The sequence below is a fragment of the Falco peregrinus genome, chromosome Z, assembly GCF_023634155.1.
Source record: "Falco peregrinus isolate bFalPer1 chromosome Z, bFalPer1.pri, whole genome shotgun sequence".
NCBI lineage: Eukaryota > Metazoa > Chordata > Aves > Falconiformes > Falconidae > Falco > Falco peregrinus.
In genome coordinates this window covers 57457288-57479460 of record NC_073739.1, presented here as the reverse complement: position 1 = coordinate 57479460, position 22173 = coordinate 57457288, and the positions used below count along the sequence as shown (strand labels likewise).

Sequence of the window (22173 nt, the reverse complement as noted above, 5' to 3'; positions counted from 1 at the left end):
CAGTGTCTGCTCATTCAGCCTGTACTTCACCAGCTTCTCTGGGAGGATGCTATGGGAAACAACATCAAAAGCCTTCCTGAAGTCTAAGTAGACAATATCCACTGCTCTCCCCTCATCCACCAGGGCAGTCTCTTTATCACATAAGTTTATCAGGTTGGTCAAGCATGACTTTTCTTTGGTAAATCCATGCTGACTATTCCTGACGACCTTCTTGTCTTTTGTGTGCCTGTAAATGGTTTCCAGGATGAGATGTTCCATTACATTGTGAGAGGTCAGAATATCAGACGTTCTCATATATCAGAATTCATCAGCTACAGCATCCAAAACTTGGGCAACTATAATCTCAAAGACAGTACCACTACAAACTCAACCAACCTCCCACCAAAACTCCTAAATTCAAGGAAAATTAGGCTTTGCTAACAAATACCTAAAGAAGCAATGTCTGAAGCTTGCACTTGTGAACTAGAGTGATGTGTGAGCAAGCTGAAACAGGTCATGAATCCAAGGGAATGACATAAGTGTAGCAGGAAGGCACTAAGTCTAGGCAGAGCCTATGCATTGTAAACAGTGACATACCCAGGACTGGTCTAGATGACAGATGACAGTTCATCTGCATGCTAGCAGGCAAAGAACAATTCTTTTAATTTCTGTGTACATACCAAATATGCCTTAAAATTTCCAAAGGGAAAAAAAAGTGTTTACCTGATACTTTAAAACATCCACATTGTAATAGGATGCAGATGGATTCTGCTCTGATAATTTCTTGAGGTAGACGGTTATAGCTTGCATGTTCATCCAAAAATCCTTAGTACTGGAGTCACTTTGTGACTGATCACTACAAGGAAGAAAGGTAAGTCAAAAGGCAACAGTGAGTTATTATTTTGGATCTCTAAAAATTAAGATTAGATCTTTCCTCTTCCTCACTATTTCAAGCAAGAATTTGTTCTAACGCTTTATTACACATAATTGTACCTTCCTAAATATTAAGACAAATTAACTGTTTGTTTTATCTGGTAAAAGTTCTGCTTCCAGGTTGTGGAGCAGTGAGTTTCCTCCAATGATGATCTGTATCACAAAACGGAGTTAGTGCTGAATTGGGATTTTACACTTAATAAAACACAATTTTAATAAAATTAGGTGCCTTAAGGATGTGTGGGACATGGGGATGAAAGTGGGATTTGAAGAGGAACATTATCCAATTTGGAATAAATCCTAAAATCATAATTAGCTTGGGTTATAACATATGCACTGAATTAAGATGTGCTGTATGTGTAACCATACTGTCATATATTTGTACAGTGTGAGCTTTCAAAATCTGTTCAGTTAAAAGTGATTTTCAGAGTACTATAGACAATTGTTTCTCAGATACTTATAGTTGCATTCAATCTTAGTAACAATTTGTATATCACTTCTATATGTAGGAAAGAGTGTACATGACTGCAAAAGCAAAATCCTGTTTGGGAGGTACTGGAGCATGTGTTCTGCAGATCGAGAATATTTTCAGCTCTGGTTGCATCAGCCTTATTTTGAATAAGGATGAAGCTTTTAAGAAAACTGATTCAAAACCAAAATTCACATCACTTAAGAATCAAAGACCTCATCTGAATGTCTACGGATACAGTAAGGAGCTACATTCATCCCTAAAGAGGAGTACAGAGTGTGTCTGCAGAGTAAAAGTAAATATGACTGCAATGTGTTCAATGTCCTAGAACAGTAACTTATGTACCAGTATTCTGTCCAATTTTCTTAGAATTTGGTTCTCAATACACTGTTGCAATTAATGAAATTTCCATTTTCAGTAAAATATAAACATGTATCACTACAGAGGCCTTCCACAACTTAAATAAATGAAGCCAGTAGTACAATCTTACTGCTGCTCTACAACCAAGTTAAATTCAAATCAGAAATTTGGACATCACCACAAATATCACTCTCATTAAAAACTTTACAAATACCAAGCAAATGATACCCTTTGCAATATATGATGAAAAGTCAAATTACTATTATTTGGGTTTAACTTTGTAAATATCATTACATGCATCCTCTCTAACTAATGAAGTGTTATTGCACTCACACAAGAATACCATTTTTTTTTTTTTTTCAAAACGTACTTTTTCAGTATAATTCACCCTGTCATATACAGCTCTGCTAACATTTCAGTTATAAACTTTCATGTCAAAAAGCAATGAGGTTTAAATTTGTATGAATCATTCATTATATTATGAATGATCAAAATGAAATTAAATACAAAAGAATAGATGCATATGGTTTGAGTCTTTAATTCAGTAATTTATAAAATGTAGCATCTAAAAGTATTTAACTTGTTTTCAAATAATTTATCCCATAAATAAAATAGAAACTGCTCAGCTGAAACAGATGTCTGCTCAATAATTACAGCTTTTAAGATTTTTTTAAAAGACCTCCAAATGCTGTGATTTCAACACTTATTCTACTCAATTGGCAAACATTTTTCTTAAGACTTCTCCCAAACATGCTGCTATACACCTAGGAGATATAGTTATGTAGCTGATCTGATCTACTGTAGAAATGACACAGTTTAAAAATACACCAGTAACTGACAAATGAGATTAGGTGTGGCTCCTACTACTTGTTTTCCATTTAAATCTACTGTTTCATCATTTAATCTTACCAGTTACTACTGTAAAAAGAAAAAATTCATAAAATGCATGTAAAAACACAGCTACATTTACAAACTAATTTTTATGGCTGTTAGCAGAATTTTCAAGTCCAGTAATCACTGAGATTTTAAATGGTGGCAGTGGAGAGAACTGAGCTGAGCAAGACTAATTCAGGAAATTAAATTATGTATTACCAAATCAACAAGACTGTAGAGAATTCAGATTTACCTATATAACAATTCAAATTTTACAAATCACGTAGTTTGCTATTATATTAAAAAAATACAAAACCTGTATACAAGTTGTGCATTTGGAAGAATCTGCTCTAGTTTGCTTGTGTTTTTCACCCTGAAGCAGAGCACAGCTGGAGATGGGTTGCTGGTGAAGACTTTAATAATCCCACTTGGGAATGATACAGTCATATCACCAGTAATCTTCACAATGCATCTAGAAGAGAAAGAAAATATCAGTTTCATTGCAACTCATTAACTGTCTAATTTTAATACTAATTTTAAAGTAATCACTGTGCTTTCATAATCTGATGACTGAAATTTCAAATATGGGTAATGTGACAATGTACTGTCATTTTCATCTTGGAAGTCAGATGAAATAAGTAAAGAAAAAAGTTTAGCTGGTTAAGCATACAGTAGTCTTGGTGGATATTTTTCAGGCTTTGAAAACATGGCACAACTATGCTTAGGCGAGGTCTAAGTAGCATAGCAAGGGATGTGACAGAGGGAATGAAGTGCTTTTAGTTGCCCAAATATACACATAGCACCTACCTGACTATGATAAAAAACTTCTCAGTTTCAGTGTTCTCATTGAACACATTTTTGTAAAGCAGGGATATATGAATTCCCAGTGGGATGCCCGCCAATACAGAGCAACAAGCCACTGTTGTCATTTACACAGGGGACAAAAAGACCCCTTTGAATCCCCCTTCTAATATATATACATTTTCCCCCAAAAATATAAAAAATAAACCCGGTGTGTTTTTTTATTGTAATTTATTACATTCAAAACAATTCACTATTTAACTAACTTTGTGGGATCTGCTCCTTTAAAGTAGGCGTTAACAGATTCAGTAAGGGCTACTGCAACAGGCAAGGTGTCCTGGTTTCCAAGGCTGACAGGGCTGGGACCACGTGAAACACCTAGAATACATACATACAGTGTATAGGTTTAATTTTCAAAGAGCTTAGCAATAGATTTCAGAATGGTTTACTACATCTGTAATTTTCACAAGAGGTTACTACCATCAAGGTCACAGTAGCATCTGAAGTATTACTCGATATATAAGTAGAAAAATATAAACATAGTACAGTACAGTTGTACCATCAAAACACTGCTTAGCAGCCTAAGAAAACAGGACTATCAGTATGACATTATGTACATGGACACAAGGAAATACATATGAGACAGAGCAACACTGCATTAAAATGGCTACAGAGGAGAGTGAAGTCAACAGATTCAAAGAAAATTAGACATTGACTAGGATACTTTAAAAAAACCCCTCTACTGTATGCTTATTGTACCGAAGAATGCATGATAACATGGCCAGAGAAATGCAAAGACTTCACTTAAAGTATGCATGAATTTAAATGCAAATGCATTAATATTACCCCACATAAACAAACTGTTGAATATTCTTTTGACTATTTCAGCCAACAAAGACTACAATTCCCCAGGAGAAATTGCTGGAGAAGCCTTCACAGAAGACTATGCCAAAACAACACAATTCCAACGCATGGCTATAAAAATCAACTCTGACCTCATGCTACAGCTTTTTGAAATATGTGCGTACAATTGATGAAACCAGTTGTCACGAGATTTTACTTTTTGCCAGTGTTTTATATCTGTACTGAATATAAAAGACAATACTGGAAGTTCCATCTTTTTATTAGTGCAGCAGCACAGTGGAGAGCATCTTACTAATTTTTTGTACCACTGCTGAAATGGCCTGTATCACATAATATTATCTATCAAAAAGGAGGCGCAATCTTTCTCTTTTCATGAGCAAAATGAGAAATTTTTCTTTCATACTGTAGAATACTTTGCAATACATATAATCCTGCTCATCCATATAATACTGCTCATGGCAAACTAATCCTAATTACTCTAAAACTGTGGCTGTGCCTCCTCAGCTCTTTCAGAAGCAAAAAGGAAGTCTGGACATCCTTCACAGGTCTAGTATCTGAAAATCATGAAGAATAATGCAAATATATAAATTATATTCCTATTAGTGAAAGACAAAGACTGATTTCTTGAGTGGCGAGTGAAATTTATTGCAAATAACACTACTTACACTGTTTTTGGGGAACACCAAAGCAAATACACACACACACACACACTCTCTCTCTTTCACACACTTCTCCGAGATGTATTTGAGGGACTACAAATGAGATCACTTCTCTCTTATTTGCTTCTGCCCTCACTGTTCATCACTCTTTGATTCATCAAAGATCTAAGCATTCTCCTAAACAGCAATAAATTGAAGCAAGCATAATTGTTTAACCTAACTCTGGAAGTCATTGGTTTGTTATCTGGCTGCTGAAAACACCATGCGATGCAGTGATATCCAACTTCAGGGCCTTCCACGCCTGCTGCAAGCTCTCAGAGGGACGGGACGTCACAGAGCTGCACCAAGGTGGGCTTGCTGCATCTCAGGCTGCAGCCGAGCTTAAGGCTGCAGTTCTAGTACCCTCGGCAGTAACAGCAAAACTTGCTTTGATGCCTTGCTACCTGCCTCCGCCTCATTAACAGCCCCTGAGCTGTGCTGACACAACAGCCAGTGATACAACCATGCCAACAGTTGCATTGACACACTCAAGGAAGATGCCAAACTGCAGGACAAAAGACTTTATCATTGGTCATAAAATGGGCAAATAAATAAACCTGATCAAATGGTTTTAGATCAGTTTAGGAACAGAGATTCAGGCAATTTTAATATTGGCTAAATCGCTGTCATGAAAACAAAATATTTTTTGAAAAAGACTATCTTTATTATCAAATATTTGTATTACATGTAAATACAGAAATATTTTTACCTACTTGTCTTATGAGAATAAGGATTGTCAAAGTGAAAATGTATTCACTTTACTTGAAAGAAAGTAGTTAATGACAAACCAAAGAAGCGAGACGGAATTTCAGCTTGTTTTGGGGGGCTGAGGAGCGGGGGGATAGACAGAAATTACATAAAAGCAGTTATATCAAGTTTTGGTGATTTCAGCAAAATAAAACGTGTTAAGTAATTGAGAGTTCAAAATACTTGTATCTCCCAGGTACCAGGAATAGCTGGAGAAACTTATTTCAAAAGAAATACAATTTTATTAGATGTAGTGTATTAGGATGATTAGTTAACATGTAAATCTGCTTTGAGTACAATACCTGGTGGTGTCTCACAAAGCTTTTCAATTGTGGGAAGATTTCCAATCAAAAGATCATCCTCTATTACATTTAAATGAAACAGAACATTGCAAGAAAACAAAATATTTCAAGCAAAAATAGATGTTAAAAAAATCAATGTATATAAAAATACTTTGCAAATTAAAACAAGGCTAAAGCATAAAAGAAACATTCAATTATGCATGCCTTAAAGTTTGCTTGGAAAATTAGAGTCTCCATTAAACTTTCCATTATTCAGAACAAATGGGGTAAGGGGAACACTGGTTTGTGCAAAAGCCAAAAGAATAGAGAATGGAGTGCAGAGTATATCCTCACGTGCCAAAGTCTTTCAGCTGTTTGCACTGTCCTTCCCAGCCCTTCAGGACTATTTAATTCAAACAGTCAGTGCAGATGGAACTGGCTTTGTTTATTTTTGCTAGGCCAGGTTAATAACCATGTCAAACCTTGGTGTCAGCACATACCTCCTTATGTCCTCCCTCATCTCATGATTTCACTCTGTCACTGTCCCCAACAACACACACACTCAGAGCTGGTGTTATTGATGCTGCTGCCAACTGCTGGTTCCTTGCTACCAGTGCTGAGGCCTGAGGATGTGAGCCCAGATGGACTTTGGCAACCAAAATACCAGTTATCTTTCTGTGATGGTTCTTCTCAGCATTTGGAAAACTGGTGTACACTGAACTGTAGCACCTAAGGCTGGGCAGACCTTACTAGTTCTGGTCCTGCATAGGGTGGCAACTGCTGCACTGCTTTCACTGCAGAACTCCCACTAGAAGCTGTGCAGGTGCGCTCCTGAGCCTGCTGAGCCTGGGCAAGGAATCCTTCACATCAGTAACATTCACAGATAACCAACTGAGTGCTAACTCAAGAATCTGATTTAATTTGGGGTTTAAGTTGTAATAATGTCCAGGAACTAAATACTTTTCTGCTAAAGAAACAAGTTAAAACATCTTAAATAAACCCACAACAAACCAAAAGACCCTAATAACTCTCCTTTTGATTTGTTATAACCAAATACCAAAACTGAAGGACTTTCCTTTAAAAACATGAAATTAGTGGCAACACATTTGCTTTTCATCATCTTTTTTGGATGTTTGTTTTGCTTTTACTAAACACCTCTGTTTAGCCTATATACTTCACTAACTTGAAGAAAAAGATGCATTAGTTTAATTTTTTGGAAACTGCAATTACAGGATAACAAATAAAATAAAAAGAGCATAAAAGGACTCCATTTTAAGAACATTTGTATTCATTTAAATTTATCAGTATCCCAAAATATTTCTGCACCTATATAATAATATCTGAATAAATACATGTTAACATTTTGTGCTTGATGAATGGATATACAAGCATACCAAATAAGAATCCATGGAATACTAATTTTGAAAAATATTTCTCTAAAGAACATGCCATAATTTGATCTATGGTCTAATCTAATTAATCCACTCTCCTGTCTTTCTGTGTCATTTAGAAGCAGGTATTGCAAAGGATGCTTGAAGTACCTAGACTGGACTCACATATGGAACAACTAAGTCCAATGGAACCTAGTGGCAGAATTATGCTATTTCTAAAATAAGTTAAAATGGTTACTTTAACTTACCAACTGTAGGTGTGTTTGCTGCACTGAGGGATGCAGAAGAGGATATTGAGGAAATGCTCTCTGCACGTGCCAAGGGAGCTGCAGGAGGTGGACTTGAGTTAGAAGTCAACGGAGGGCTGAATGGCCTAGGCTGAACAAAAGAGATTACAAAAGTATTACATAATGTGGTTTTAAAGAGATGAAAAAAAGACTGTAAAAAGAGTCTTAATTTCATGCCCCAGTCAATTTCACAGTGTTTCTTAACACAATTCCTTTATTGCTTTATCTACCCTGGGGTTTAGAGTAAAACAGAGAATCCACATTTTCCATTGGAATCAATTCCATTATTTCATAGTTTACCATTATTAATTTTTTGCCTAGGTAGTTAAGTCTAATATATTTGATTATGTAGCAGCTGGTCAATAATTGTGCTATAACACTGTAGCGGAACCTAAGCCTACAGCCCTGTGTATGTGTGCAGCAAATGTGGATTTACAGAGCTAAAGGAGAGCTACTAACAAACTGGAACTGAGTCCAGCAGAGGGCAACTAAAATAGTTGAGACTGGAGTAAGTGAGAGAGAGGGACAACCTCAAGAACCTGGGTTTGTTCAGCCTGGAGAACAGAAGTCTAAGGAAGGATCTACTAGCAGTCCTTTACTAGCTAAAAGGGGGTGCAAAGGAGGAGGAGACAGGCCCTTCTCAGAGATGCAAGAGCTACAGCAAAGGAACTCAGGGACAAAATTCCTTCTTGTAACCTCATGGTTAAACCCTGGGACTGGTTGCCTAAAGAGATATTAAGATTTCCCTCTCTGGATATTTTCACAACTCAGCATGTCCCTAAGCAACCTTCTTTGGACCTTCTTTGAGCAGGAGGTTGGCCTAGAGATCTTCAAAAGTCCCTTCCATCCTAAATCTCTGGGTGGTTTTATGATTCACTTAACTGTTTGGTTGTTTGGGGTTTTTCGTTTTTGGGGTTTTTTTGTTTTGTTTTTTTTTTTTTTTTAAATTTTGGTTCTGTCAAGCTTGTTGCTGAGTATGTAGCTTTTTATACAGACTGTGGAAATTGTAATAGGAGTGGAAGACGACTGACAAGCTTCAACTTGTATACAGGTAATAGCCAATTTCTAAAATAACAGTATAAAATGAATGCATCTTTGTGCAGAATCTTACTTTATAGCAGAACAGTACCAGCTAAATTTGTCTCTTTAATTATGATGACATGAAGAACAGATTCCTTGGTTTAAGACCAATTACTACAATTTTATATTGGAATGAGAAAAGAATGTCAAAATGAACCCTATTCTGAACTTACAAAAATACAGAACAGTTTAAAATGTTTCAGTTTTGTCAAAGCATAAGACCAGAATTTTGTCCCTAACAAGAACATGGTGAAAATACCTTGCTACTTTGAAAGAAAGTAAGAGGATCTTATCATGGTAAGATTTGTGCAAGTCAGTAAGTCAAATGAAACCCAAAGAACTCTAATACTAGCACAGCTTGGTCTGACATGCTGTCTGCGTATCTGCATTCTTTGCCACACTCCGTATCAGCAGGTGGACCTGCACTGCGGGCCGTAAGCAGAGATGCAGGCAAGTGTGTAGCCTCTCACTATCCCAACGGGCAGCTGCTGCAGCCTGCCACTTCCCTTCTCCACCAACCCGCACCAAGGGCAAGTGCAGGGAGAAGTCACAGCAGGGCTACTTGTGTCAACACACGACTGATAAAGATCTACTTAATGCCATGCATTCCGCAAAGCTTTGGTGATATCCCTGGATCAATGGAGCTTTGTTAGTAACCTCTCTAGTATTTTACATTTTGAAAACTTCAAATTCATACACTTGCTATCCCTTCATTATCAAATTACTGATTCATTCAATTAAAAACATTCAGCTGATGCAAAAATTATGTTTTGGACCTTCATAGTTCTGTTAAGAATTACTTTGTTATAGTAATATAATTATCATGAACACCTTCCATGCCTGATTGCCAATGGTGAAAATCTGCTTATGTGATTCTTTGAACATTAGCTGGAAAATAACTCCACTGTAACAGTGTAAATGAAAGGTATATCTAAAATCAAGTTACAATGGAAAATTAATAAACAATCAATACATACTATTTCATTAATCCCACTAAGTTTCCCAGTAGACAGCTTTGTTCTTGAAGCAGGCCTTGGAGGGGGTACAATGGTGCCTACAGAGAGAGGAGTTGTGGGCCTTGCTGGAAGAAAGCAAATTTAAGGAAACAAATATTAGAAAAGTCACACTGAACATAAATACATACTCACTTGAACAGAACAACTGGAAGTTAAGTTTCGGTTAGAAGTTCCTATCTTACAAGCTCCATTCTGTAAGATTTACTACAAATCACAAATGCTTTTAAAATGGGACCATGTGATACCCTGAAAAGTGACCCTAAAAATGGCATCATGGGCTTTCTCATTGCTCTCAAATGATTTTATACCAGCTTTTCTTGGAGGTTTGTACGCAAAAAGATGGTTTAACCGAGTTTCCTCTTATGTACAATTGATGTGGATTCAGAATATAGGATAGTACTTAATGTCTCACCACAAATGGAAAATTCAGTGGAAATTCATATTTCATCCTGGCTGACAATGGCATAACTGCTTATATAAAATTTTGCCCACTGAAATACCACTGACTTCAATAAGTATACACCAGTGTAAGAGTTAAATTACTCTGTTGATTGTAAGAACACACTAACTTCTACTTGTTTTTATTAATATATTAATAATTGTTTAGCTGAGCTATAAGATGTTTAAAAAACCACCTGCCCCCATGTCCTTCTAAACCTAACAAACAACTAACAGATGGTGGCAGCAGTACAAAGATGCCACTTTTACAAAGTCACTTTTCTGAATTGAACGAATAGAACTGTATTTAAAAATAAATGTTAGATCCTATCCAATGAGTATGCCAGATATAAAATTAACTCCAAATCAAACTGAAATCCTAATATATGACTATGTTGTTGCAGCACATCCTGTTGTCTCCCTCAAATTATTCTGGATGGTTCTTTTTAAATTAAATTAGTTAATATTATTTAAAAGGCAACTTTTAAGTGGGGAGTGGTCTCAGCCATTCAGCACAACTCTGCTGTCATTTAAGTACAGGAGTTTCATCACTGACTTGGGAAGAAGGAAATTAGGCTAATACTGACCACATCCACCTTATGAGCTGCAAACTCAAATGTCCCCAGATAAATTAACTTCTAAAATATCAGTCATTCCTGCAAAATTCTTATTATGCCCCAAGACAACAGTGCATACTAAACACTGAGTAGTCTGTGGCAGTACCAGGGGTATTCAATGAGTCATGGCATGCTTGCCCAAATGCACTTTCCTTTGCCCTCTTAGTATGTAGCATTACCATGATAGCATCTGTGCTTCAAAATACTGGGTGTTAAAAAGGAACAGTTTTAAATCCAATTTATTTAACTTTATTTAATATGAAAATATTTATACAAAGCCATTTGGGAATGGAATTGTTTTTGCAAATTCAATCACTTAAATCTTTGACATCTCGCTGCTGTCCCACATCCCATAGACATTTCTATTTCTAGAAAAGTAAAGCTCTGCACAGTTAAGAGAAAGCAATGCTTTCAATTGAATAATTTGAATTTTTATTATTTCAAGCTGAATATTTACTACATTGTCCTAACTGTCAAGGAAGTTGGTGCTAACAAGCAGTTTAGTATATTCAAAGTAAGAAGATGAGTTAATTTTAACATCAGGTGAGCAATAATAACAAAAAGAAAAATAATTCCAAAGCTTTCTTTTTGGAATCAGCTATTAGCAAAAAGCAGTACACAATGCATGCTTGTCATACCCTTATTTGTATGAGCACAAGAAGACACTAAACTAAAGTCCAGTAGTGCTGAAGATGATGCAGAAGAAATTTCAGCAGTAGTGCCAGTTTCTTCAATGAGTAATTGTTCATGGCATATAGTATTATTGAAAAGGTCACTTTGATCCTCAGAAGCACAGCCGCTGGAATAATTCCCAAGCAAGGCAGAAGAGGCAAGGCAGGCATTTTCAGGTTTAAAATGCAATCTTTGGGGGTCCTTCTTGTCTGTGCTTGTGTGTCTAATTGTAAGAAGTTCATCAGCAAAGGAAATCCACTGACTCTGAGACCAGGACACAGAGGATAAAGTACTGGTACTCCCTGATGGCGCTCCTGTAACACCAGATTTGCACAAAGTGCTAATGGTAAAATCTGGTGAGGATGGGCTTGTAGACCCAGAATCTGTCTGGCGTCCAAGCAAAGACTGAGATATTCTACACCCAGGCAAATCAGTGGTAGATGAGGAGGAGTTCATATTGTGTTCTTTTAGTGTAGCTGAAGGAAAAGGATAGAATTGAAACTAGGACCAAAAGATAAAATTTTCAATATTCAAAAAAGTATTCAATATCCACTGCAAGAGGATTACTAGCCAGCATGAAAAATAACTGCTCTACTAGGCTAAAAATCCCATCACTTACAAATGAAAGAAAACATCACAGGTACTTCACGCATACTGCTAACCATGTCACTTCCCATTTTTCTAAGTAACCCAAAAAGTAATTTACTGTGTTTGTCTCCAGGTAAGGCCCTACATCTCATGACCTTCCTTATTCCTCCATCTTCCTCCCTGTCGTTTTCCTCTGATCTTTGTCTTCTTCTTGCACCCTACTCTATTTTTGTTTCCTGTACATAGCTTTCTGCTTTTAATTTCTTTCAAATTTATTTAATCAAACCTATCCTATTCCTTCCAAACTTTTTTACCCTTTTACCCTCAACATTTGTAATGGGAAGGTCCAACATAAACAGCGGTCCAGTGAATGAATGAAGGCAATGCAGTCATGAGACACTGTTTGAAATTCTTCTATCTGTATTAACCCATATCTAGTAAGTAACTTTAAGCATGAGGCAGTTTATTTCCTCTCCTATCCTGCAGTCTTCAGGCTTCTGGAAAACAGGAGTTTCCCCAAATATCCCCTGCACTTGGCTGTGCCTGTTGCAGTAGGTGACAACAGAAGCAGGAAATACAAATTCTCAACTCAAAAAAAGTCAATTCTCAACATCTTGCAGATTGGCAAAGCTAGGAGCAACAGCAGAGTGACATACAGAATCAAAAAAAGAGGGCAACACGTTTAGAAGTTCAGATCAGAAGTATAGCTATCCTCTTCACTGCAGTCCTTTTGCCACGAACAAGTACATTCTCTAAGCCCGTTACAGATTTGTTAATAAGTTAAGATTGATTGACTTTATTTGATTTTATAAAATCATTTTTTGATATAGAGGGGTAAAAAAATGATTTTTGGTGAAACTTATACAGTAAAAGCTGTTATGAGATCCTCTGCATAGTCCCATACCAAGGCCAGAAGAATGGGCTAGAATCATTGTTAAAACTTAGGTAATAAATTTAGGGTTTGAAAGGTTTTTTTGTAGTTAACTAGTCTTCCGTATGTAGATAGTGTATTGAAATGTCTGAATATAGGATTAATGGGAACTGGGGAGAGTCGACTGGAACAGCTTGTAGTTGCCTGCCAAGGAACCGTGAACTTTAGTAAAAGGTAATTCCGGCAGGGGGAGATCGCAACCACCGACTCATATACCACCTACCCAAATCGTACCCCAGACCCATTTCTGGACCCTTCTAACCTTTACTGCGCAGAATCGGATATGGGAGGAGAGTATGTTAAATATTTATGGGAAATATTATGATTATGCATGAATACTTAATGAATATGCATGAATAAGTTCTATATATGGTGTCTGATTTTGAAACCTGGTGTGCGTCGATCGTGAGAGGACTCACTCACGCACCCGGCCGTCAATAAAGAAGTGTCTGCTTATCTACATCACATTGGTGTCGATAAGTTCTTCATTCCGAGATTTCGGTAACAAGCCCACATAAACAGTTTTAATGCAGCCTTCCCTTTCTAACAGATATCTTAAATATAATTCAAAAGCTTTAAAATACTACTATAAATCCTATTCAAAACCCAATGTGGAAATGTCTGAAACTATTTAAAAAATACATATGGATGAAAATGAGGAAGATAAATAAAAAGAACCATTTTTACAATATCAATAGCTGGCTGTCCTGGTTTTGGCTGGGATGGAGTTAACCTTCTTAGTAGCTAGTACAGTGCTGTGTTTTGGCTCTGATGTGAGATAACACACTGATTTTTTTAGTTGTTGCTGGGTAATGTTTATGCTAAGTCAGGGATTTTTTGGTTTCTTGGGCCCTGCCAGCCAGAGGGCTGGAGGGGCACAAGAGACTGGGAAGGGACACAGCCAGGACAGCTGACCTGAACCAGCCAAAAAAGTATTCCATACCATGGGACATCATGCTTGGTATGTAAACTTGGTGGGTTAGCTGGGGGTGGGGATCATTGCTTGGGGACTGGCTCTGCATCTGTCAGCAGGTGGTGAGCAGCTGTACTGTGCATCACTTGTTTTCTTTTCTCCCTTTTCCTTTGGATTTTATCCTTTTCCCCACCTTTTTGTTATAACTGTTGTTATTATTATTAGTGTTATTGTTTTGTTCTTACCTTTATTTTAAAATTCTGTTTAAATTATTAAATTTTTCTTATCTCAACCCTCGAGTTTTACACTCCTCTCCAATTCTTCTCCCCACCCCTCGAGGTGTAGGGGGGTAAGTGAGCAAGTGACTGTGTGGTGCTTGGTTAAACCACGACACTGGCTAAAAAAACTGTTGTGTTTGTTCAAGGTAACAAAGTTAGCTTAAACTTCTAATAAAGCAGAATTATTAATGGATGACCAAAGTTTACTTCTGTGATGCATAAATCACTGTCTGCTGGAATACCATGGTAGTGTAAGTGTTCAATCATTAATACAGAGTTAGAAAACAGTATCTAAAATGTTTTAACAGGAAAAAAACCCGTAATCTGTGGGACATGCTACATCATGATATGCAGATATGCTGTGTACAAAACAACTAATTTAAGTAAATTAAGTTTTAGATTGAGATTTTCAATAGCTTTAAGCATCAGCTTACCTACATTAACCTTCAAGTTGAAGATAAAACACTGACTTCAAGGAAAATAAAATCAGATCACTTGTGTATTTTTTTAAGTCTTTAGAACAAAGCTGCAGGTTAGTGAGCACCAGAACTTGATTTAAACAAGAATATGACCTACATTGATCCAGTATTTTTCCCCCCAAAATACATGAATAATTAGTTATGCTTTTGAACACCCACTTTTTACTTAACTACATGGATCATTTCACAAGTCTAAGTATCTTATATAACTCCTGAACGAACAATCCTTTAAATAATTATGTAGCAGATAAAAGTTTGCCAAGGCACAGATGTCTTATATTTAAAATTGACTTATGCTCACAGCACACTATTTTCCTCCAGTTTCAGTGAAATGTAGGGCTCTGTGCATATGCTTCTTTTGGGTATGAAGGCTTGGCTAGATGACTCCCTCCCCTCGATATGGCTGCAGAGGATGTTATGAATACCAATTACCTGCCAGTATTCAACAGCCAGAGACTACTTTCTCCACACTTTGCTGCCAAGAGGGACTGTATGAACATTTCCCACCCTGCTTTGACTTCCCATCCAGGAATAGCAATAAACAACTTGATACAATAACAACAACAGCACAACAAATAAAGTGTCCTCTGCCTTCCTCTACAGATTCCAACACCAGACAAAAGCTAGCAAAACATTATTTTGAGAAAGCAGCACTTCTTTTCAGCATATTACAGTAATATACATCTATATATAATTTATCCTTAAATATGTTACAAATTTGGATCCAATACTAACCAATAACTGGGTATCTAAGTGAGGAAGAGACAATGTAATGATTTCTGTAAGCCAGAAACATTACTGTTAAAACCCGTAACTGTTAAGGAATGTGAATTTGTAGCAAAAGAATAAGCTCTACTTAAAACCCGAAGGGTTACATAGCAATGCTGGTTGCCCCTAAAAGGACATTATGAAGGCCAAGAAGAATTAACACTAGCTGTGCAGAATTCCCCTATCAATACAAGTACTCTTCCTTATTATTCTTCAATCAAGTACAGAGAAAAAAAGCTAGAAAGCCATGATTGTGAACAAAGAAGTATAGTCTGTTACAATTTTTTGAACATGAATACCTAGCTAAAAGACATAGTGAACACTTCCTCAGGCATGTGGCATTCATTTCCGTGCAACAAGATAGCAGGGGTTTGAAAACAGATATGCAGTAGGTAGACTGAGAAAAGCTATGGAAACAGCATACCTGCTGTTAGTAAATAGTAGATTGTGCTTTAAATCTGAGAAAATTAACATAAATAATAAACAATTTAAGTAAGTACTTTTAGTAAGCAGGTTCTAACATTGCCATAATACCTGCTATTGTTTCAGTCTCTCATTCCTTTTTCTGAACTGGTTTCTCAACATCTCGTGCTCTCAGCATCTTTAACACATATACCCACTCATATGCTGTTCTGCCTCCCTCTCCTTCACTGCCTTTTGAATGTGACAATCAATATTGACTATTTGTGTGGAATTTTTTTTCTCCCCAAAAACAGGTTTCAGGAAAGCCTAACAGTGTCCTGCCCACACTAATATCTTCCAGAATCTTGCTCCTCAAAATTCCCACGCAACATCTGCCCTACCCCTCTCATACTCCTCAGTCCACCCTTTTCCTCCCAATGCCCCAGCTTCAGGGTCTCCCCTTAATTCTGTTCTCAGTCCTGCCATTTTCATTTGGCTCCCCTTGGATTATGTTCACACATCTGCTAACAGAATCATGGTTTCCTACAGGAAATGAGTTCCTCACAGCAAAGCTCCAAGGTGCCTTCAAACTGCAAAGCTCAATGGACTTTCCTGGAAAGAAGAAACCTGTCCCTATTCACAGTGCAAGCTCAGCTTGTCTCACAGTTGCTGCAACAACCTCCATTTAATCTCCCAGCCCTACCAGCTGAAAAAATAGGATTATTTTCTAGATGGTGATTTTTTTTGGAAAGTGAGAAAAGGTGATAAAAAATGGTAGAAGCAAGACAGAATTTTCCTAAGGCGTCTAGTGTCCCCTCTTCCCCATTGCTCCCTAGCTTGAAAGTCTGATAGACTGCACCTTCAGTTGTGTATTACTTATAAGATAGTACACTCTTTACAAAAGTCTTTAATTTCCATAGTCAAAGCATGTCCCCTTGGCAGTAATTAAAAAAACAACAACAGAACATTAAGAAGCATGTAGAGGAAACATTTTTCTACTATCAATATTCTACCTGAGGAGGATGAGGATGCCAAGGAAGCTGAAGAGGAAGACTCAAGAGAACTGCTGAAGAGCGGATCCCATGTCAGGAGGTCACTGTTCCCTTTTCTACATTAAAAGTTACAATTGGAATATAAATGAAAGATGCACATACTCATAAAAATCAAACTACAACTTCAGTAGTTTGATAATATAACAAAAACAATGATATGATAAATACATTTGACAGATCACCTTTATTAATCTCGCATCTAAAATGCACTTAGAAATTATAGATCAAGGAACTGATTTACATGTGAGGAGAATATCTGAACTGACACCATGGTACAAGTTTGTGTGTGGACAAATTCATAACATCAGTTAAATGATTGTCCTTTTCAAGGAGACATACATCTTCAAATCCATTTATTTCAGTATCTACATATATAAGCAACATATACAGAGCTGTCCAAATTTGGGGCTTGTAAACACTTAAACACTTTACCATGGAACACTATAGGATAGAAACTAAACCTGTTTTATTTAAAATCTGAGATTTTAATAAAAGCAGCATTTTGTAATCATGTAATTATAAACAGCAATTGAGACAGATCACAATGAAGCAAATGCATTAGAAGGGGAAAAATTAAATCACCACTATTACATAATTACTCCCTAGGTCTTATAATACAATAGACGCCCAACTTAAAATAGCAGTCAGCTGGTATTTCCATTGAGTTTCTGAGTATTAGATCAAAATAAGACCAAATTGTGGCAAACCTACATTTCATAGAATTTTAAATTTGAACTTACTCATTAGTTGGAGCAGAAAGCTTTGATTTTGTTAGCTCTTCACCTAAGGAAAAGACACAATATTATCACCAAAGCTGTGACACTCTAAAACAAAAAACTCATCTTCATTAAAAAAATACTAAAATAAATGTTTGCAGTTTGAAACTGATTATTAATTATTAAAATTGAAAAGCAAAAATGCATTTTTTCTGATAATATAAATTCAGACATTCCTGAAATACCTACTGACAGAAGAGGACTACATAGAGTAATGCATTTGGGGAGGAAGTGTTGGACATTTGAAACTTCTTCCTTGAATTATACTCTTTACAAAATACTACTCTTCAGCAAATCTGGCTTGGTTTCCCACTGAAAAAAACCCTACAGGATAGATACTAATGCTCTATCCTCTATCTCCATGGCCACATTTTATGTGTTTGACTATAAAACAGAGCCTGGTTTGTGGATCATACTAAACTTTAGTGGGTGGAAACATTTTAAGAACTTGTACAGGAGTCTTTTCCATGGGATCTCCCCTTTGGCTCTTGAGTATGTTCCTCATCACTGTCACAGACAGCCTCATCTGTTTCCCAGAGTAGGGAACAGCTGAATATATAGAAAAAGAAGAGGTATTTAGAACTGACAAGATAAGTATTTTTTTTCTATTTAAAATACAGATACTTAAGACATTTATTTCTTCAACAATTAAACACCATTTTCATGCTCTGTTAAAAAAACTGACATAAATAGACTAAAAGTTAAAGATTCACACTTACTGGATGAATTTTGGTTCATTTGTGCCTGAAACAGGACAAAGTAAATTAGCAATATATTCTTTTACCAGCTGTCAAATAAACCACTTAATAGTCCCAGGGTTCTTATTCCCACTCAACTTTCTATGAGATACTCTGTTTCAATGCCTGGCAAAACATTCTGAGCTTGCAGAAGACCAGGACATCAGCCAGGACAGAGCAACCAGTGCACACCCAGCACACCAGTAAGAAAAGGCAGGAACAAACACTGTACAGCTGACAAAGGGAGCAGTATTACCAAATCCCTTTACAGGCTGGGGAAGTAAAATTGAATAGCTTATATATCACGTGGTATATAGACAATGAAACATTCCTAAGGTTTTCCCAAAAACTCCCGTCACATACTACACTTACTTGGTTTTAATCTAAAAATGTAAATATAAAGCCATTCTGTACTTACAGGACTGTGTCTCTGCTTTCAAAATGTGGGGGAAAAAAAGAAAAAAATCATTATTTTAATTTGTTATGCACAATATTTTCCTTATAATCAGAGTCATTCTTATTCTGATCTGAATATTGTATAAGCACACTTTACTACTATTTATTTGTAGTATTATCTCGGGGTATAAAGGATCACTCTGTGGATTGGCAAAATACATCAATAAAGTGGCACTGTAAATGTTACATGTGTCCACATGATATGATCTATTTTAAAGGTCTGTATATTACAGAATACTAATTAGTAAGCTATGTTGAAAGCCATGCTCAGCAAACTCTACAATGCATTCCAGTGTCTTGTGGTGGCAGCAGCAGAAAGACAAGGACTGAGCACTCCCAAGACTCAAAGGAAAGTTAGTTGGAGAAGGGAGAATTACTGCAATAACGGGTACCACAGATGACCTAGTGCACAAGAAAAAAATAATCATTGGAACTGAACCTAGAATAAATTCAGAACAGTAAAATACCTGTTTATACTAAAGATTCTTTGCCACTTTTCTATGCAATAAAAATACAAGAAGCAAAGGAACTTACAGATATTGCTGGAGAAAGGGTGATGTTCCCTATAGATACTTTTAATTCATCCAAGGAAGGCATGGTATATTGAGAGCTATTATTTGGCTGGACAGGTTTTATTTCTACATGGAACCTCCTGGGTTCATCATCGTCGGAGTCAGAATCACTGGATGAATAGAAATGGTTCTCTTTGGTATGTTTTTCTCAGTTAAGATGGAAATACTTCATCTGCTTAATCAATGTTGTAATTACACCCCACAAAATGCTTATATTAAGTGAACACCACAGATAAACAATGCTGCCTAACCTCTTTGTGTGCTTATACAGACACTTCAAATATATCCACTGTCCAAAATTCACAACTGAGAGTTAAAATTTAGTTTTTATATTCCAGTCATCTTCATAACAGCATTCTGTTCTGAAAGGCACTATGTCATCTAAATGAACAACTGCAGTGTCTGTCATATAACTGAACTGCAGTATCATGTAACAACTGCATATATGAAGGCATCAGGATAAAAGATTCTACAGCAGCAACATTTCTGCATCTTAAATTTATGATTTGTAAGATTCAATCATGGATTCTAACACACATATGAAAAATGTGGAAATCCTTTTAAACCAAGTGAAGGAAAGCCCTAGGCTTTTTAATTGGAAATGAAATGCCCATGGTACCTGTAACAAGCATTAACAGTGGAGGAAGCAGCAGTGGCAGCCACCATTACTTGCCCCTTTTGCAGAGTGGCACTGAAAATTTTGCAAGAAAGGATGTCAGTTACATAGAAGTCTGCACAGTAAACTGAACAATGTCAGCTGCTTAAAGCGCTGTCATCCTTGGCAAAAAAAAGGAATCATAATGACAATTCAGCCCTCAAAATAAGCAAAATATACAGACAAATTTAGCCTTGGTTCTTTATATGAATGGAGCTGCACTAAACAAAAGCTCTGAAAATGGCTATGCTAAGTCTTAAAAGATGCATTTGTTTTGGTAAGAAAGAATTTGAAAATTTTCCTCTACTTCAAGTTTTGTACCACTTAGGGGAGCATATATACTCTATACCTTGCTTCCATTATTTTCACTTGGAAATATGCCGGCCATTTGAATGACATTTCTTCAAACTATTACCTGACAAAGATTAAAACCTGAACCCTAAAGAGAGTCCAAATCCTTTTCAACTGTAAGAATCCCTAAGTCATGGTGAGGAAAAAGTCAAGTGTTCATCTTACAGCCTACCTGTCCTCCCAAATGGATCATATCTAGAAGTGAAAGTTTCAAAGCAAGTCATTTTTCATTTCATCAAAAGTTCTCTTGTTATGAACATTATCACCAACTTTCAAGATTGATTTTCTCCAAATCAGGCAGCTCTTGTAAAGTGTTTTTCAAACACTTAATACTGGACTTATTAAGACTGACTGCCATTATGGTAAAATAATGTCCTCCAACAAATCATCTCAAGAGTTTCCATCAACAGAATAAATATCCACTCCTGGAAGGTAAGGGAGGGGAACAGGAAGGGAACTGATGAATTCCTGAATCTGGTCCAGATTTTCAGAAGCTGAAGTACTACCTGGCTGACAGGGATTGCAAATCACTGAGCTATTTCACTGTATGTATGGCCTTTTCTATTGTTTCACAACAAACAGGATAATGCAGAAAAAGATGCTCAGATGAATCATTTACAAAGCATGAATGTTGTTCATGCCTCTTATAAATATATGCAAAGCACGAAATACTGTCCTTCTCAGAACTGGATAAAAGTGTTCCATTTTTATATCAATTTTGTAAATAGAAGATAACATGAAATGCTTTTATCGGCACAAGAATCTTCACCAGGGGTAATAGCGGCATATTCTGCGAAGCTGATGAAAACAGAGAAGCTATGATGATGGACTGGTCCACTTTTAAAGTGCTGTTAACTGCTTAAAAGTTTCACAATTTACATTAACTGTAAAGCATAAGTTTACTTTTTATCTGCAGTGCCTAAAGAATTCAGTGAATACATTTTAAAAAATGAGCTATCTTGCTAGCATATTAGACTTGCTTAGATATACAGCAATTATTTCCAGCTCAAGTACAGCTTCCCTCTGTTTTTGATGGAAAAAAAGAGGACAAGAATTTTTTCCTTCAAAGGAAGAGCAAAGAAAAATCACAAGCATCCATAAAAAAAGACCCATAACAAAAATCTATTCTGCATATCATAGCTATTTTTAAAAAGACAATAACATCTATGAGCATCAGTTAGAAACAGCATGTGGTGTAATGACTTCATTAAGTAACAGAAATTATATTTCTAGACTGCTGGAGCTCCCAGTCTTTTTAATGGTGTTACAAAAAAGTGGAAAGGTGCAGGTACAGAACAGATAACCACTCTGTATGCTTAAAAAAGTTTACAAACTTCACTTTAAAAACTCTCTAAGAGCTTTTCAAGGAGAAAGATCTGCATGGTCACCTTAGAGCTTTTGTTCAGACTTTTTTTGGTTTATTTTGTTCTTTTACTGTGAGACAACCCCCACCCTCTTAAAGGTCCCAATACACCTACATCTACTTAAAGGTCCCAATACACAAGATCTAATCTTTCGACATTTGCACACACACAAAATCTAAGACAAAATTTTGTATATTTTGTAAAAGCTATGAACATAAGAATACAAGGTTGCAACATAAGCATGAATGTCATTCATCTTCCTTTACATAGCATTTAATTAGTAATTCCTCTCTCCAAAGAATTGTAATAACATCAGATAACTTGGCACAATAACAGTGAAAAGGA

The 22173-nt window shown here is 36.4% G+C and overlaps 1 protein-coding gene across 4 annotated transcripts in view; it reads right to left on the bottom strand.

The window, feature by feature from the left end:
* FCHO2 (FCH and mu domain containing endocytic adaptor 2) overlaps nt 1-22173 on the bottom strand; it is a 99707-nt gene that overhangs the window by 9629 nt on the left and 67905 nt on the right. The window contains exons 13-23 of one of the 4 annotated variants that reach the window (XM_055790448.1): nt 19421-19599; nt 18849-18863; nt 18413-18437; nt 17658-17700; nt 16879-16973; nt 9741-9844; nt 7645-7774; nt 6027-6086; nt 3682-3793; nt 2931-3086; nt 703-835 (exon numbers count right to left, since the gene is read on the bottom strand). In XM_055790448.1, coding sequence (XP_055646423.1) covers nt 703-835; nt 2931-3086; nt 3682-3793; nt 6027-6086; nt 7645-7774; nt 9741-9844; nt 16879-16973; nt 17658-17700; nt 18413-18437; nt 18849-18863; nt 19421-19599 — 1052 coding nt within the window. The remainder of the gene's footprint in view (nt 1-702; nt 836-2930; nt 3087-3681; nt 3794-6026; nt 6087-7644; nt 7775-9740; nt 9845-16878; nt 16974-17657; nt 17701-18412; nt 18438-18848; nt 18864-19420; nt 19600-22173) is intronic. The other 3 variants (XM_055790449.1, XM_055790450.1, XM_055790451.1) reach the window with 3 other exon arrangements.